The 19,378-nt window shown below is 44.9% G+C and overlaps 1 protein-coding gene across 2 annotated transcripts in view; it reads left to right on the top strand.

Annotated features, from left to right (window-relative positions):
• PPP3CC (protein phosphatase 3 catalytic subunit gamma) overlaps positions 1-19,378 on the top strand; it is a 1,509,833-nt gene that overhangs the window by 574,459 nt on the left and 915,996 nt on the right. For both annotated transcript variants that reach the window (XM_069617714.1, XM_069617713.1), the window contains exon 6: positions 7,931-8,070. In XM_069617714.1, the coding sequence (XP_069473815.1) occupies positions 7,931-8,070 (140 nt within the window). The remainder of the gene's footprint in view (positions 1-7,930; positions 8,071-19,378) is intronic.

Raw genomic sequence — 19,378 nt, 5'->3', positions numbered from 1 at the left:
AATTTTGTTTGAGGGCGCTTTGTATGGTGTTATACCAGGCTTGATCCTTAACAATCTCTTGAGACTTGGTGGCCGGCGTGGATAGTTCCTTGAAGATGGCGAAAAGCTCTTTAGATTCTGATGTGGCGTTAGCGATTCTTTCATTGTAGAATGTGGATTTGGCTGCTATGATACTTTTTTTGTATTGGGTGGCCAGTGATTTGTAGGCGGATAGTGATGCTGCGTTGGCCGCACTTTGCCATAAGTTTAGGGCTTTGCGTTTTTTGGTTCGTAATTCTTTTAGTTCTGCTGAGAATCAAGTATTTGAGTGTTTGGTATTTTTTGTTTTTTTCTTTTGTAGAGGGGCAATGATGTCTAAGGCAGTGCTAATGGTGGATTTGTAAATATCCGCCAGAGCAGCAGGGTCTGGTGTAGCACAGAGGTTGGTAGTGAGGGCCTCTAAGTAAGGGGAAATGTTTTCTTTGGTGAGGTTATTGGTGCTTCTGGCTAAGGCTGGTGGTGCTGGCTTGAGTTTTCTTATCGAGTTGTTGAGTGTGGGGATGAGGAAATGAATGAGAAAGTGGTCGGACCAGGGGGTGGGTGTGACGGAGCTGATGTCGATGCCACAGTTATGGTCGGCTATCTAGTCAAGAGTACGTCCTTTGTTGTGGATAGGATGGAGTACTTTTTGTTCAAAGCCCATTTCTTGGAGAGCTTGTGCTAATGTAGTGGAGGGTCTATCTTTTAGGTCGTGGAGTCCCAAATTAAGGTCTCCTAAGAGAATAGTCTTGGTAGTAGTTTTAAGGTTTTCCCCCAGCAGGTGTGAGAGGTTGTCCTGAAAGTCCAGTATAGGGCCTGGCGGGCGATATACTAGATTAAAGGTGATGGTGGTATTGGGAGAGAGTGCGATCTTGGCCGATAGAGCGTCTACGTTCTCCCCTAGTTTGGGGGAGAGTTGTCTTATTTCTAGGTGATCTTTGACTTTGATACAGTTCCATTTACACAGCTCAAGACAGTCTGTGTGCAAGCCTCTTTACTTCTTGCAAGTCCCTGGACTCAGAGTGCATGCTATACAAAAACAACACAAAAACTTTATTTTCCTTTCTCCTATTTTCAATTTAGGTGTTCACCCTGGATCCCCCTCAGCCAGGCTCACATCCCTTTCACAACAAAAGTTCAACATTGGAACTGCCTCTTCTAAGCTCAGATCCCTTTCAAACTATGTCCGGATAATTCTTTATCGGGTGAATCACGGTTCACCCGGATCCCCCTCAGCCGGGCTCAGATCCCTTTCTTTCACTCTAAGTCTCCCTCAGCTGGGCTCGGACCAATTGTGATGATCTTTAAACTATCAAAGACTTTCGAATGTGCACAGGGTTTAACTTGACCCGTTGCATGACCACTTCACTCTCAATATTCCCTTTTCTCACACTCAGCATCAGTTGGATACCTAACACAGAGACTTTCGAATGAGCACCCATTTGGCGCCGGACCACTCTGTGTATGGTATGATTTTTTGGCCTCCCAAAGTTCAATTATAAAGTTCAACTACTCCTTTTGGTTTACAATTATATCTGTGTCGCTCTTTGCAAACGCCTCACATAAAGTTCTCTTTGTACAATGTTGCAGCATGCAACCTTCGTTCAAAATGCAAGCTGGTTTGGTACCGGACTCTCTGACTCACCGGCTGTGCTGTGTTTTCAGACGCCACTTTGTTGTAGGAGCCAAGGACAGTACTACCGCTGCAATCGCTCCTCCCTGCCTTGGATATCGACGCGGGAGAGCCCCAGGTGCCTCCGACACACTGTGCAGGTTTGATCAGCCTTAGTTCCTGGTCTTCGGTTTCTTACTTTCCAAAGCTCACAAAATTAAATCTTTAGAGGTCACAGGTACTTCCCTCCTTGCGACTCTCTCTGGTCTTGCCATCTTTCTCCTTTTATTAAACTGCCATCTTGGAACTGCTGTTTCTTCGCATGGTTTCGCGCTCTGCTTTTTATCTGAAGGGGGAGGGGAATGACAGTCGGTGTGTGTAAAACAATCTGGAATGGCCTGACCTTGCCTGTCCATGATGTTGGGACGTCAGGTATACGGCTCTGGAGTTTGTCCGTTGTCGCTCACGGTGAACTGTCTGTGAGAAAGTGTTTGTGTCGGAAACGGGTGGGGGGGGGGTAGAATTCCTAGGTACTCTGCCTGGTAGGATGGGGAAAAGGTTTTATTAGGAAGGGGATACCGCGCCTCACCCTCTGGTGTCCTACTTCCACTCCCCGAGGACCCTTCATCCAGGTGATCCTTCTGCACTAGTCCACCCCCAGGAACTGGATCCAAAAGCGATAGCTGTGTCCTGTCCACCGGCATGACAGATCCCCGGGGACTAGCGGGTGAGACACTTTCTAGTTTCTCACAGGTTGTGGGAAGGGGGAACAGGGTGGAGCTCAACCAGGAGGCACCAATTCATACCACTACGTAGGTTCTCAGACCTGCTGTCACAGGACTCACATCAATGAGTACAATGAAAGCAGCATGCCCATTAAGAAGGTTGAGGCTATTTTGGCGGACTTCAAAAACTCAATTGCACAGAGTGTGGATAGATGGGCGAGGGATTTGATGGAAGAAATCAAACGAACCAAGGAAAAGGTTGACTGTTTGTCAGCCCTCCCCCCTTATCCTCATCCCTGCGCAGTATGCATAAACCTGGCGCTGTAAAGACTAACCTGAGGCGTGCTGCCCATATGACCAGGTCGACCCCTGAAAGTGTTGTTACAAACCCAGAGCTTATTGACAAAGGCAAAACTATGAAATCCAATTATAGACAGAATTCTGTTTCCAGAGGGCCGGTGGGGGTGAACGACCATCGTAGAGCATACCGACCCGATGGTCCGGTCCACCCCTTAACAGGCCTTTCCCAGCTCTACTGCTGCCGCTAGCTGAACAAACTGGGCCCAGTGGGGGGTGCCCCTGGGCCTTATTATGACCAATGTACCTAGACTATCCCCCCCCCATTCCTGTGAGGACCACGAGTTACTGGTAAATAAATGTACCCATTGGATAGGCCACTCTAAACACTGCCTCGCCATAATCAGAAACAACATCACGCACTGTCAGGGGAGCCATATCAGGTAATCATGTCGACTACATGCAGGTCTTTTTCGCATCTTGGTCTCTGTTGGAAGGCCTATTCAGTATTGATTGTAGGGCTTATCCTTCTGGTAACACCAAGATCTTGCTAAGGTCGTCTGACACCTTTATTAGGGCCTTAGTATCACACAAGTTACCAGCTAATTAGGAACTTAGCCCTGCATTCTTTTGGGTCACAGGGTGAGGCTGTCGGGGCAAGGCCAACCACTGTTGGTAGAGGTTATAACTGTGGTGATCTGGAGAAATTGGATTGACTGGATAGGGTTGATGGCAATATCGTGGCTGCTCTCCTTGTACTTAAGCTTGTATCCTGGAACATAGCAGAAGTGAAAAGATTAATTGACAATCCTGATTGGTGCAATTATCTGCGTAAATTTCATGTTTGCCATCCCAGCCACCAAGGGACCCAAAGGCAGGCCCAGTGCGGTCTTTTGATTTGGATTGATGTTTCTCTTGGTTGGAGGATAGAGTTTAGCTCTACAGGCTTTGTGGCCCTTTTAGTATTCCTGATCTGGGTAGGGGTTAGTGACTCATTGTGTCTGTACAGTATTTATAACTAGCTGGGGCACCCGGCGTAGCCCGTGTCCTCTACGAGTGGTGTTTCATGTGCCCTGGAGGATTTTGCTCTTGTCTGCAAGTCTTGCTTCAGTTTGCTCTGGCGTCTCATGTGCCCTGGAGGATGTTGCTCTTGTCTTCTGGTCAGCAAGTCGTGCTGCGGTTTGTTTGTTGTTTTTCAGAAGCTCTTGATATTGATTTTCGCTCTGCATCAGGTGGAGTTTTTCCAGTTTTTTGTGCGGCATGTTTGTCACTCAATGGCTCCAGCACATTTGAGAAAATGTCCAAGAAGGATTGATTGTTTGTGCTCTCTTCTCGTGAATGAACTTAAGTAAACTGTAATCTTGCCATTTCCCTTATTTGGAGTGGCGTGATAACATCTTGAATTTTTATCTTATTTTTTAATTCCCTTTAAAAATGCTTTAATAAACACTTTCGAACTGTATACAGTAGTAATACTTTTAAAAGGAGTAACCAACACATCAAACATTTTGCCTCAGACACTTTTCAAAATGTTGTCTTCTTAGTACTTAATGTAGTGAATTGGGGCGAGCATCAGTAAATGAGGGCATCTACGGAGTGAATTGCATCCAAACATAGACTATAATCTTGCCCCAGACAAATGAGGAATTCATGCAAACACACCCCTCCCCCCACTAGCCCCCCGTCCCCACCATTGGTTTCAGCCCTCCTAGGGGAACACATGGGAGCAGAACCCCACAACTGTCCTTTAATAATTGCATTTGTGTGGCTGGGGACATCAATCTTCAGATTGAACCACTCAAGGAGTTAATTAGATGAGCAAGACCAGGCGTGGGAAATCCCGCCCTCGATGGCTACTAGCCCGAGGAGATTACATTGCTTGGCATGAGAATCATCCTGCATTCTCTCTAACCTAACCCTGAGGGCATGTAATGAGCGTTTCAGTAAACATCAGCCAGCAAAACATACGTTTAGGGGGCACAGTGGGAACTCCCTTATTGATTAAATCTTTATTTCAGGGCGAGACTGGGTGAAAGTGGCTGACTTTGAAGTGGATCAGAGAATGGAAAGTGACCACTTACCCTTAGGATGATGGGATCTATTGCGCAATTGGGGACGTCTTATGTAAACATTACCACCCAGTCACTGAAGGTCAGTGGCCATGCACGGAAGTCGATTACTTGATCTAACTCAATGAGGCCTGACTCCAAGTCAGTCCTATCTCTACACAGCTAGCTTAGATAATCTGAAAGTCATTTGTGAGGGGAAAGTATGGTATGATGAGTGTCGTATGGCCAATTATGAAATTGCAAATGTACAAAATCTCCTGTGGAGGTGGATAGAGTGAAACTTCGTCACTACCGTTTGGAATATAAAAACGTGATATGCACAAAAAAAGACTGTTTATTCAGGGGAAGTGGAATGCTCTTCAGAATGCTGTTCAGTAGGGGGACCATACGCTTTTTTGGAAACTGGTTTCAGCCAGTGGACTTGAAGGGAGGCCAGTCATTGCTTTGTCATATTAATGAAGATTGATGTTGGATGCATTTTTCCATGTTGTATCAGGTCAATGCACTGCATACATTATCTGCTCCTGCGCCCACCCCCTCACCCCCAAGCTCTGCTGACGTTGCTCTCTCTGTGTCGGTGGATGAGGTGGTGGTAGCCCTCCATTCACTCAAAAGTGGTAAAGCTGCCGGCCCCGATCTGATCCCCATTGACTTGTTAAAAGATGAGGTGGATATCTGGGCCCCAGTGGCTTTGTAAGGTAAGTAATGCAATTCTGTGCACGGGTGAAATACCATCCTCTCGGAGGCAGGCTGTGACCTTACCAATTTGTAAGAAAGGCGGCAGGGACAATCCAGGAAATTACTGCCCGATTTCACTCCTAGATAGCACCGGAAAACAATTTGGGAAAGAGATTTTAAAACTTTTACAGGAATAGGTGGACAATTAATGTATAATTCACAATTTGCAGGCTGGTTTTTGGGACATCAAAGACACGATTGATCAGAGTTTTATACTTTTTTCATTAAAAAATATACAGTTTAAAAGAAAATGTGTTTATATTTGGCATTTGTGGATCTAAGGACCGCGTTTGATTCAGTATGTAGAGCGACTTTATGGCAGATACTCGCCTCACAAACTTTCCTAGTGTTCTGATCCACATAATACGTCGGCTATCCACTGCCAACAAAGCTAGTGTATGTTATGGGCTGTGGGGAGAATTGACACAACCTTTTGATGTTGATAAGGGGGTCAGACAAGGGTGTGTCTTGGCTCCCTTGTCTCTAAAATCTATATACAAGAAATTATAGATGCGCTATTAAGGTAGTGCCAAGACAGTCCTAAGATTGGATTTGACAAGTACTCAGCCCTGTTTTACGCTGACGGTGTGGACCTTCTCTCCGCTGCGCCTCAAGGTTTAAGGAAGTGCCTTTCCACATTTTTAAACAAATGTAGTGAGTTACATCTGAGTCTAAATATTGATAAATTGAAAGTTATGGTGTTCAAGCCCCATCCCTCGAAAGATAGATTAGTTAAGGTTGAAGTAGAGGTTTTGGAGCTTGAGCAGGTTGAACTTTTTGATATACCTGGGACTGAGATTTCATGAAGCTGGTAGGTGGGCAGCTTAGATCGTCAAGTCAACAACCATCGTGGAGCAAGTTTGTCATTTTATGTGAAACATGGAAGAGGTGCAGTTTCTTCAACTCTGGATTTATTTCAGAAGCAAGCGTTGCCGGCAGCTTTGTATGGCTCTGAACTATGGGGTTACGCTAACATTTCCATGCTTTGTTCACTATTATTGCAACCGACTGCTCAACACCACCAATGCACCCCCCCCCATCCATGCTCCTACTGCCCTGTTTTATTTAGATCAGGGTTGTACTCCGTTTGCTGCCCAAATTCGTGCTTGCCTGATTTTATTTTTGGGCCAGACTATGGAAGCAACGCGTCCTTTAAAGTTATCAGGACACAGCAATCCATCTCTTAGCAATGGAGGGTGGCATGTTAAATCCTCTCTCCAAGATTTGGATATGACTGATTTGTGGGTAAATGCAAATGTTGTGTACCCTGCTTTGATAAAGAATCTCAAGAGGGCGGTCAAATTAAGAAGTAATAAATCCCTTAGGGTTGATGCTACATCTCTCAAGCTAGGTCTAGACTACCTTGAATGGAGGATCCACCCTAGCTCTAAATTATATCTGAATGAGATCTCTCCAGCATACGAAAAGGCATTGTATCTGTGCTTTCGATTGGGTATTCTTCTGGTGGCCTCTCTTACCAGTAACTGGTGTATCACTAACTCAAGTCTGTTTTGTAAGGTGGGCAACGAAACCGTTATGCACTTTCTGTTGTTTTGTGGTAGGACCATCGACCTGAGGAAAATATATTTGTTACCAATCTTTAAAGAGTCAACGATCCGTCAATCCATTTTTTGCTGTGAGGTTTTTTGAGCCAATGCTCAGGTTTGCATGTTATTTACGCAACCACTCATTATATCCATAGAGCCTGGCTGCTCAGAGTGCAATCCCTTGCGAAATAGTGTGGTGCTAATTTTGAATTCTGACAAGTAGGTAAGGCTGCTAGAATGTTCTCTTCCCACCATATTACAGCTGTTGATTTAATCTTTCTACTTTCTTTCGAAACGCTGAAAGCACTCGTACTTTGTAATAATGACTTATCTCCTTACTCATTTTATTGTATTAACTGATTTCACAATATTATCTGTATGATGGTTTTTTTATTGTGTGATCATGTAATGCCTTAATTTTAGCTTGAGCCTGAATCTTATTATGAATGCAATGTTTGCTTATTTACCATTATGTACTTATATGGTTGAACAACCGAAATAAAGTTGTTTAAGTAAAAAAAGTTAAAATACAAATATTTTTTGTAATTTCTTATAGTTTTACATAACCCAACCTGGCCTCTGTTGCCTAGCCCCCCCACCACAACTACCAACTCTGGTATTGTATTATGTCTACAGGAACTGAGTTAGACCTTCATGCAGACGTACACAATCTTCTTCACATACATGTCATACAAGTTGGTCTTGGGAGATTTGTGAATGTAATCTTAATTTGGATTTATTAGCCCACCTACGAGTCATGCTTTTGTTATTTCTTTTCAATATCATTTTATTTTCATTGATGTACTGTTTTATGAGGTTTTTTATTTTGTGCTTTGGCTGTAAGCTTTCTATAGATCTGTGTAATAAATGCTTTTTACTAGAGGATCCTTCCGTTTCATGTCATATCATGTTCATGCCTTTCAGTTAGACCGGTTTAAGGAACCGCCGGCCTTTGGCCCGATGTGTGATCTTCTGTGGTCCGATCCATCAGAAGATTATGGCAATGAGAAGACGATGGAGCATTTTACACACAACACCGTTCGAGGATGTTCCTACTTCTACAGGTTGGCAAATAAGCAAGCGTTCACTCTTCTTTCCCCTCAGTTTGTCTACTTGCCCTCTCTGTTGGTACAATGATATGCACCTTTTCCATCCTTAGAATATAACCCCTGAAAATGCTCCCATAACATTTATCATGGGGTACCAATCTTTATGTTGGCAAGAGCTACTTATAGTTAATGATCAGTGGGCAGGAGTTACTGGCAAGAGCTACTGGGTTGGTGATGTCCATGAGTATGAGATTTTACCAAGATTTGCTTGGGTGGTTGATTTGCTCTTCATATAAAAAAGGAATGACATATGCATTTACCAGTATATCAATAACTTCAAAAACATCTTTTTCATTATTTTGTATTAGTAGCTGTCTTCTAAAAATGGTCACGCGTATCAGAATCTAGGAAACCAATTCAGACTTTCAATGTGAAATCTGACACTACATGCTCTACACCAGTGCTCAGTAATCTGGTGTGTATCTTGAAACAACAATAGCACTTGGATGCTGTTAGAGGGGATCAAAGTTTTGATTTCAGGCAGTTTGTCTGAAAAGGGCAGATTATCAGAGATAGGCAATCAAATTTGCTGTTTGTGCAGATACCCTCCTTTCCATAGTGCAGCACCTAACTGCACACCTGTCATGGCAGACATAAATTCAGGACAGTTTTTAAATCTCTTATAACCGAGTCATCTATGGGAGTCACTGTACCCTTCACAATTGCATCATCATTAAAGGTACATTTTGTTTTTCATTAAATGATTAGCACCTTTGAAGGGTGCCTCTGTAACAGCATTTGCACTGCAGTCTTTAGTTTACTTAACTTTTGAAGATCGCAGACCGCTTCCTTTGGGAACATTTTAATAATTTGTGTGTATCATTGCAAAATGCCTGTCAACGTTATTTTTTCCCCCGCTGTAACTTGCGCACCATAGATGAAAGATGCACATTTTCATATAACGCTGGAAGAAACTAAATTGCTTTCCCACTGAGGATGTAAATGGTACATCTTTTGCCAATTTTTGGATGGTGCCTCTTCAACCAGGACTTCAGCTAGATTAGTTTGTTTCTTTTGGGGCTTTATGTGCAAAAACAATGTGAGGATTATTTCAATGTTATATGGTTAAAAAAAATAATCTATATACTACTTTTTGCCCTGTCAAAAATAAAATCCAGGGTAAATTTTGCATATCCTCAATTCATGCAAATGGTTCACATGCCAGGTCACAGAATTTAGCCAAAGCCTACTTTGTTGACTACCCTTAAACGTTTTTGTCAAAATAAATGGCAAGATTGAAAAACTGAACATGTGGAAAACTATGTGATCAAGTTATAATAAAAAAAAGTGCAAATCACAGGGCTAAAATAACATTGTTTCATAGCGAAGACTTGCAACGTACACAAATCATGAAACCACCAAACCAGACAATATATAAATTGTTATATTAACATTTTGAGCAAAGAGTATGGTTGTAGCGAGGGGAAACTTAATCATGATGGGTAGCGACCTGCCACCCATCTGCCCTTTATGAAGGAGGATGTATCACAAGAGAGAGAGAGAGAGAGAGGCCACATCTGGCCTACCGGTTTCAGTGGACATGGTGATTAACCCACTTTCTTCAGGGACACAACACCTTTTGTGAGTGTTGTCACAACAATGTCCCTGTGAGATAGAAGTCTCTTACATAGACTTACATATTTCACAGGGACATTGTGATTTCTTTCTTTCTTTCTTTCTTTCTTTCTTTCTTTCTTTCTTTCTTTCTTTCTTTCTTTCTTTCTTTCTTTCTTTCTTTCTTTCTTTCTTTCTTTCTTTCTTTCTTTCTTTCTTTCTTTCTTTCTTTCTTTCTTTCTTTCTTTCTTTCTTTCTTTCTTTCTTTCTTTCTTTCTTTCTTTCTTTCTTTCTTTCTTTCTTTCTTTCTTTCTTTCCCGGAATTACAGACACATAGAGAAGGGGGCAACATCTTCTAAAACAATGCATGCAAAGCCTTTTTTTGCTTGAAAAATACCCATATTGGGTACAAGTACAGCTGCATTAAGAAACAGCTGCACAGTAACAAACAATACCCATGTTGGGGTTCTAAACACATTTTTTTTTTCTTAAAGAAAAGTTTTTTTCTTCCTCTTTGTAAGTGTGACCATACTGAGCTGAGAATAAATATAAAGCTATATAATTCATCAGTAATCTTCTGGCCACACAAACAGTTTAAGTGAATCCTGTACAACCTTTGATGAATAGCGTGAGAAAGAGCCAGTCTCTCTCCCTATCCCCTAACCCTAGATAAGGGGCTCGTCAGCGCATCCTAGTGGTAGTAAAATCACAAGGGCTTAGGAAGAAATGTTAGAGGGCAACTTTAGTTATAGGTTACATGTTTGTAGATGTTTATGAATAACTCTAAAAATTGGTAAAGACCTGTGACTAGTGTGTGAAAAATGTATTGGGGAAACTCACAGGAATACTCCCCGTTTTCAGTCCAATTAGTTTGTTTTATGATATATGATGACATTTATAACTGGCCTATACACAAGTGTTTCAAGGCGCGACGAGGCAAGGGCGGGGAAACAAAGGGAGGACAAGACAGTAATCTTACTAGGCCTAGTGACATTGAGATTGCGCAAGTGCAGGGGAGTTGCAAGGGGAAAAGTGCCAGGGGAAGAGGAGGAGGAGCAAGTGCAGGACACAGGACCAAAAACAATTAGTGTGGCCAGCAGGTGGCTGTACAAGGGTTACGTGCAGACAAGTGTCTGATAAGTGCAGTTAAAGGGACTGTAGGGTTGCAGATACAGACCCAAGTGCAAGAGTTGCCAGGAGGCTGTGCAGGAGTGCAACTGGGTAGGCAGGGACCTGGGCATGAAGTTCAGAGGGTAGCCAGGTTACTAGAGCAGTATCAGGCAGGAGATCAGCAGGGAAGAGCAAGAGAGAAGGCAGAAGCAAAGAGGAATGTCTTCAGATGCTTCCAGAACCTGAGATGGTTCTGCTCAAGTTTCACAGAGGCAGAGAGGCTGTTCCAGAGGGAAGCGCCAGCCGAAGAGCGAGATCTGCACCCAACTCGTTGCTTGGAGAAGCGACTGACCCTCAAGGAGTTGGAGGTGAAGGAGCAAAGAGCTAGAGTAGGACGATATTTCCAAAGAAAGAGTTGGAGGTATTACGGTCCCAGGCCCCAGAAGGCCTTGTGGACAATGCAAAGGGTCTTGAACTTGATCCTTGCAGCCACTGGGAGCCAATGGAGAGATTTCTGGGCTGGAGAGATATGACCCCTAGGCTTCAGGCCAAGAACAAGGCTTGCAGTCCTGTTCTGGATGAGTTGTAGAGGATGGAGAGTAGAGGCAGGCAGATCTAAAAAGAGGCTGTTGCAGTGAGCTTCTGGGGGAAGGAGAGTAAAGGATGTTTACCCCTGAGCCGGTGCAGTTGGTAGTTTGTCCTCTTAGAGATGTCATAGATGTGAGGAGAGAAGGGAGTGTGTGGAGTCGAAGATGGGCCGAGGTTCTTAACCTCACAGGTGGGAGCAGGAATAGGGCCAATGGAGGCCGGCCAGAGAGTGGCAGGAAAGGAAGGTGCAGGTGTGCCGATGAGGAGGATCTCTGCCTTAGAAGAGACGGCAGAGGGGAGCCTGAAAGCGAGCTGAGTCGTCTGCATAGCGCTGAAAGTTGAAGCAGAGAACAGCAATGCAGTGGGCGAGAGGTGCCAGGTATTGGTTGAACAGCCAGTGAGAAAGGTTAGACCCCTGGGGAACACCCCAGTTAGAGAGAGAGATAGAGGAGAGGAATTAACCAAGTTGGACCTGGTAGGGTCGGTCCGGGAGAAAAGAAGTTAGCAGACCGGAGCCTGATCAGTGATAGCCACGTTATCACAGAGCCGGTTGAGCAGGATGGCGTGGTAGACCGTGTCAAAGGCAGAAGAGAGATCAAGTAACATGAGGACAGAGGGGAGATTGGCATCAAGGTTAGAAAGCAGGTCTTCACGGATGTTCAGGAGAGCAGTTTCTGTGCTTCTGGCTGCTCTGAAGCCAGACTGATGGTTATGGAGACAACCAACAGATTCAGCATTAAGATTAAGCTGGGAGATGGCCGGCTTTTCCAGGAGTTTGCCTAGTAAAGGAGTAGTGGACATCGGGCGATAGTTAGCCGGACAGGAGGGGTCGGCAGAGGGTTTCTTGAGAAGAGGGTGCACAATAGAGTGCTTCAGTAGGGAAGGGACGGTTCCAGTGGCAAAAGAGTGGTTGCGGAAGTCTGCCAAGGCTGAAGCGAGGGCGACAATGTGGTCCTTGATGGTTTTGGAAGAACAGGGAAGAAACTGTTTTGACAAGACTTTCATAGATCAGACTTGTCGAGAAACCCCATCAGGGGTGAATAGAGGAAAGGCAAAGAAGGTGGGGGGAGGGCAGGGGGCGACGGAGGAGAGAGAGGGGGAGAGAAGCAGCAGAGGACGAGAGGAGGGGAACGGATGTCCTGGGGTTTAAAGATGAAATGAGAAGCCAGGGCCGTACAGTGGGCCTGTGAGGGGACAGGAGAGGTAGAAACTGCGGCAGGATTGGCCAGCTCCTTGCAGATTTTAAAGAGTTCGGCCAAGTTGTTAGATGCCACAGAGACACAGGCATGGATGTGAGCTCTCTTCTTGGAGAGGACAGAGTCGGTATTGCCTTTGGAGTAGGTGGCAGGCCAGTTTGTCAGAGGATGAACAAGATGCCAACCCTTTCCTCTCAGCCATCCTACACTTGCGTTTAAGGGTGACGATGCCCGAGTCAGACCAGGAGTTGCAATTGGCTTTAGGCTTCATGCAGATCCTCATGACAGGGGCAAGTACATCAAGCTTGTAGTGATAGCCGAGTGGAGCATGGAAAGGGCTGTGTTAGGGTGTGAGTCTGCCAGAGGTGCAGGAGTGGGTGAAAAAGAGGTGGCAAAAGCCTCCACTGACACACGCTTCATTGATCGAATGACCAAGAAGGTGGGTGGCAGTGTGGGGGTTGGCTTGGCCTGAGGGGGTGGGGAGATATATATATATATATATATATATTCATTCAGTGAAAAAACTTTGTTAAAGGGACGTTATGGTTCAAAGTTAAACCGAAAAACCCCTGAAATTCGGCAGTTATGGTAAGATAAGCAACCATAACTCGCGCCACCGTGCACTGTTAACACTAACACCCAGGACATCAAAGATGACATCACAAATGTCATTGATGAGATCACTGATCTCATGTGCATTTACTTTTCATGAAAACTCTGTAGGAGGGATTCTTATAATGTTGACCAAAAAGTGTCAAGGATCATTTAAATAAATATCATGAGCTAATTAGTGCGTTAAGCAATGCATTGATATAGCATTCTATTATGAAGTTCTATCCAGTATACTAAGCAACTCAGGCAGTGTGTGCAGTATACATGATGAAGGTGCAATATTCATAATCTTGCCATGTAGAATAATGAAATGATAACTGCTTTCTTATTAGAGTTTTGCGTACTGTGAAACATGTAATAAGTAGCTAATAGAACCCACTTAATACATAATTACATTATTACAGACAAAACACAGAGACAACAACACATACAAATATGAATATATACAGGGACAGAGAAGTAAGCAAAAAAGCAGAAGTAGTAGCAGAAAGAGTTCATAACCTAACTGATTATCTTCATGCACAGAAAGGATTGCTCTTTCAAGCCTGTGTCTTCCGCTATATATATCTGTTTCATATGATATGACTTGACCCTAAGTCTACAAATATAGTACCTTTTCAAATTTTACTTCCTGACTGTTACTGAAGAAAACTATGTGGCTTAGATATGTCAGTAAATGAAAAAAAGGGAGAGCCAGCCATGTGATGTCATCAGTGATGTCATCAATGACATTTGTGATGTCATCTTTGATGTCCTGGGTGTTAGTGTTAGCAGTGCACGGTGGCGCGAGTTATAGTTGCTTATCTTACCATAACTGCCGAATTTCAGGGGGTTTTCGGTTTAACTTTGAACCATAACGTCCCTTTAACAAAGTTTTCTTACAGAATTTGATAGGTTTTTAGTAGCGCAACTTCACCATAACGTCCCTGACTTTATATACATGTAACATAGAACATACTGAACCCCTAGGTAGTGATTTCGATGTCCGCGGACTACCGCCATGTCCGCGGACATATCAAAAATCTGAGCGTGGTGAATGTAAATTAAAATAGTGTGCCCAATTTCCCCTTTGAGGTTGGCTCTGAAAAGAGCCGTTTTTATTTTTTGCAGATGCTCGACAGAAACCTGTTATTTTGTATTTTTTATTTTTCTTACTTTACTCCTAAAATCTTCACATAACCTTCTCCAAAGCAACCCTTACATTCCAAAACAGAATGGCATTTCCCATAAAAGATAAGGAAATGCCATCTTCTTTAAAATAAACAGCATTACTGGAATCAATATTCTCATTATTACAGAAGAACATACCAGCTCTAAGCATGAAGGCACACATGCCTCGGTTGATTACACACCTAGCATTGTTTTGCTGAGGAAAAAAAACTGAACTATTGTCCCATATTGCCCTAGTTACTAATACAGAAAAAATTACTTTGGCATTTGGAAGGATGTTCATTACTGCTTGAACCAAGTGTTCCAAATCTGCCAACAAAGTAGGGGCACTGACATAGCCCAAATGGAAAGCACCATAGTGCAAAACTACCACATGGGGACTGTTGATCCTGCCCATATCTTCACAAACTTGTACAATTCCCTGTACATTGCAATCAGGCACAGTGCTCCACACTACCTCCACTCCTTTAACATCAAAATTCTTTGCAACCTGCCTGCATTGAGCATACTGTTGTAAACCATGCACAAACATATCTCCAAGCACCAACACCCTGACTTTCCCCACTTCTGCCATCTTCACTACACACAGTCTCTTTGAACACAAATCCACAACCTCAACATATGATTGGCTGATCCCTACAGTCTTCTTTCCATGCTGGATTTGCTGGAAAACCCTGGATGTAGCCCGCCCTGTCCACAGACCGCATAACTCTTATACAGCCCTTCTACCATTTCCACTTCATTCTCTCTGCCATTCCCTCATTGAATACAGCTAAGCAGGCACACAATACGGAGAACGTCCTCAGAACACCCCCATTTTGTTTATTTTAGAACATTTCAGGACACCGCGAGTGTTCTTAGAACACTTTCAGCTTGACAATGAACAATGCAGACAACGTCTTCAGGACACCACCTGCGAACATTCCCGGACCCCACGAGTCTTCTTAGAACACTTTCAAGTTGACACCGAATCCATTCTGTTTATTTACGAACATTTCAGAACGGCCGTGTTGTCCGCATAAAAATCGAACACAACAAAAGTGTCTAGCACATAAAAAAAACAGAACATTGAACCTATCTCATACTACCCCACCCTCCCCAAACACTCTTACACACCAACACACTCCACTAAATACAATTTTTAGCCAAGTTTCACCGCACTGTCCGCGGTCGTCCGCGAATGCAAGATGGCGGGCGCCACAAAAAATCTGACACACTTCACGCACCACGCCGTCCAATCAGCGAAAAGTCTACACATTCTACTTCTGCACCCTAGGTACACAAGGACAAACACATGTCAGATAAGGACAAATCTAAGACCCCTGTCCCTGTCACTACACCCAGGCTCATCCTTCCCACTCCTTACGATATGGGATTAGAAGATGAACCTCAACAGGAGGTTGTCATCCCCAGTTCCAGAGAATGGAGCACTGAGGACATAGACAGGGTGATGAGGAGAATGCCTTCCTTCGCTTATTTTTATGAAAAAAATCCACTGCATTTTTTTAGCTATGCCATTGACAATGCTACTCCTTCAGGATCCAAGGACCCTCAGCCTCCTAATAAGAGATCTCGGCTTGATACCCTAGCTCAGGGACTGTCTCCAGACCCTTACTATATTCAGCCTTACCAACAGTATGAGGATGACCCGGGCGTGTACTGGTGCTGGACGACCAAACTGGGGCCGAGTATTATGGAGATGCCGAGGGCCAGGATGAGGAGGAGTAAGACGTTGTGTAAGTCTACAATATGGACTCCCTGGTTAGCAAGGAACCACAAGTTACTGACTCACCTATAGATAACCAGCCCCTTCTAAATCAGGTCTTGGCTAAAGCTGCAGAGCACTTCCACATAGATTCTCGGGGGGCGCAGGAAGAGAGGGACTTTGCAGAGGAGATAGTCGGGGACAAAAGACCCGACAAAAGACCCATTGCTCAAGCCATTCCTAGTCTCAAATCAATCCAACATAGAATTGATCCTTCCCTTCTCACTCCTAATCTCGCCAAAGCTGTGAACCCCAGAATTGAGAAGATGTTCAGGGCCGCCCAGTCAGACCCTCTTTACATAAGGGGTCAACTGAAGTCCGACTACCTTGGTAATCACAAATACCAGAAAAAGAGCGGGGACACCTCATCATCTGAGGCTCCCCCAGACAAGGAGAGCAAAAAAATTTATGGGTTAGTTACGAAAGTAGCCTCCACTTCTACTTGCCAGGCAAGGATTGCCAACACCACCACTCTGCTGGCAAGCTATAATTGCCACCAGTGGGAGCAGGTAGCTGCTCTCATTGACTCTGCACCGGAACCACTAAAGGGTCAATCGGGCCAGATCGCGTCGGAGGGTAGAGCCGTGTCCGGTTGCATTCTGAAGACAACCTTTGACGCCGCAGATAATGCAGGCTGGTTCATAGCAGAGAGCACTGTCATTAAAAGGCACGCTTGGCTAAGACAGTCAGGGTTTAAACCCGAGACCCAGGCAACCCTTATTGACATGCCGGTGGAACCGAATGTCTTGTTTGACAAAGCGGTAGAGGACGCACTGAAAACTGCCGAAGACGAGTATGATACTCTAAAGTCCCTGTGACAATAAAGTTACGGCAGAGGTAACAAGAGGGGCCATGGTAGAAGTAGAGGCAGCCCTGGCAGAGGCGGTATGCCTCCCGCAAAGCAGTGATGTTCCGCTCAGGGTCCCTTACCACGCATCCCCAGTAGAGGGGCGCATTTCCAACTTCACCCAAGCATGGGAGGGGATCACATTGGACAGATGGGTGCTGTCTACAGTGTCCGCAGGATACTGCATCGAACTGCTAGAGCGCCCCAGCAACCACCCTCCACGACAAAAGATACATTCACTGGACCACCAGAAGATCCTCCTCAAGGAAATCGTCAATCTTCTCGCAAAGGACGCAATAGAACTTGTCCCGGGCAACCAGGTAAACAAGGGTATCTATTCAACTTACTTCCTTGTGCCAAAGAAAGATTTGACAATGCGCCCAGTATTAGACTTACGCCCTGCAAACAAGTATGTCAAGCCCCAAAAATTTTGCATGACTACTCTCCAAGAAGTAATCCCCCTCCTAAAAAGGGGGATTACATGGCAACGTTGGACCTGAAAGATGCCTATTTTCATGTTTCCATGTTCCTAGCGCACAGAAGATTATTGCGCTTCAAGGTGGACAGTCGGCACTACCAGTTCAAGGTGCTGCCGTTCGGTATAGCCTCGGCTCCAAGGGTATTCACCAAGGTACTGGCGGTGGCGGCGGCACACCTACGCAGGGATGCAATCTCAGTGTACCCTTACCTGGATGACAGGCTCATCAAGAGGAGACCCCAGTAATTTGCAGATCAAACATCCAAAGAACGATCAACCTCCTCTTCGAATTGGGTTTGTCTATCAACGAGAAAAAATCAAGCCTGGTGCCAAGCACCTCCAAGCAGTTCCTAGGAGCTGTACTAAACACTCAAGAGGGGTTGGCCTTTCCAACAGAGGAAAGAATTCGGAATCTACTACTGCAAATTCCTCTATATCAGCCCGGTCGCCAGATAAGGGTGCGCAAAGCGATGCGCTTGCTAGGCATGATGGCGTCATGTATTTACCTGGTCCCCCACACGCGCCTGCGACCCATGCAAGAATGGTTGGCGAAACAGTGGTCTCAGGCAAGTGTTCAGTGGGACGATCTAGTGGTCGTTTCGCCAACACTTGTACAAAGTCTTCACTGGTGGACAAGAGAGAACCTGTCAAAAGGGAAACCCTTTTACGATCCGGAGGTACAAGCTGTAGTCACCACAGACGCGTCCCTGTCAGGGTGGGGAGCACACCTCCTCCACCACACAACTCAGGGTCTCTGGTCTCATACAGTGGCCAAGAATCATATCAATCTGCTAGAACTCCTGGCAGTCTTCAGAGTGAACCTGTCAGTACAGATCCTAACAGACAGTACGACAGCAATGTTTTACATAAACAAACAGGGAGGGACTCGTTCGCCAAATCTGTCCAGGCTTGCCCAGAAAATTTGGACATGGGCACTCAGACAGAACATTTACCTGTCATCTCGACATGTTCCAGGGGATCTCAATTCACTAGCAGACGCCTTGAGCAGAGTTCCCCTCCCAAGAGAACACGAGTGGTCTCTACACAGAGAAGTCGTAGAAGACATCTTCTCACAGTGGGGTTTCCCCATTATAGACCTATTCGCCACAAGCAAAAACAGGCAATGCCCAGGATTCGCATCCAGGTTCGCTCAGCCAGACTCCAAGGGGAACGCCCTGTGGATGAACTGGTCAGAAATGTTTGCCTACGCTTTTCCACCAACTCCTCTCATGAGGAAAGTGGTCAACAAGATACACAGAGAATCGATGATGCTCATCCTAGTTGCTCCCATGTGGGCGAGACAACCATGGTTTCCACACCTGCGCAGACTAGAAGTGTGCGAGCCCATCAGACTCCCGTGCTGGCACAACCTACTATCCCAGCACCAAGGTCAAACAGTGCATCCTCAACCCAGCACAATGAACTTGGTAGCATGGCTCCTGAAGTCAGAGTTTGGACATCTCAACCTGCCACAGAGATGCATGGATATCCTAAAAGAATCTAGGAAACCAAACACGAGACACTGTTACTTTGATAAATGGAAAGGATTAGTTATCTGGTGCCAGAATAAACAAATAAACCTGGTTGATTGCACTCCTTCCAGTATTGTCACCTACATGCTCCACCTGCTGGACGTAATTCACTCAAGGTACACATGGCGGCGCTGTCAGCCTGCACCACCTCCCATAACAAGGTGTTGTGGTAGAAAGTACCAGTGGTTAAAGCCTTCATGGAAGGGGTACAGAGACTCCACCCTCCAATTGCAAACCCACCACCAGGAGGGGACCTTAATGTGGTGCTTGCTAAACTCCTGGGCCCACTGTTTGAACCCATGCATAAGGCTAGTCTCAAATACCTGGCCTATAAAACTGCCTTCTTAATAGCCATTACATCCATAAGAAGGGTCAGTGAAATTCAGGCTCTGTAAGTGCAGGATCCTTTCT

This window comes from Ambystoma mexicanum, chromosome 10 (genome assembly GCF_040938575.1).
Source record: "Ambystoma mexicanum isolate Mex_15411 chromosome 10, UKY_AmexF1_1, whole genome shotgun sequence".
NCBI lineage: Eukaryota > Metazoa > Chordata > Amphibia > Caudata > Ambystomatidae > Ambystoma > Ambystoma mexicanum.
The sequence above is the reverse complement of the archived record's forward strand: the minus strand, read 5'-3'. Positions and strand labels throughout refer to the sequence as shown.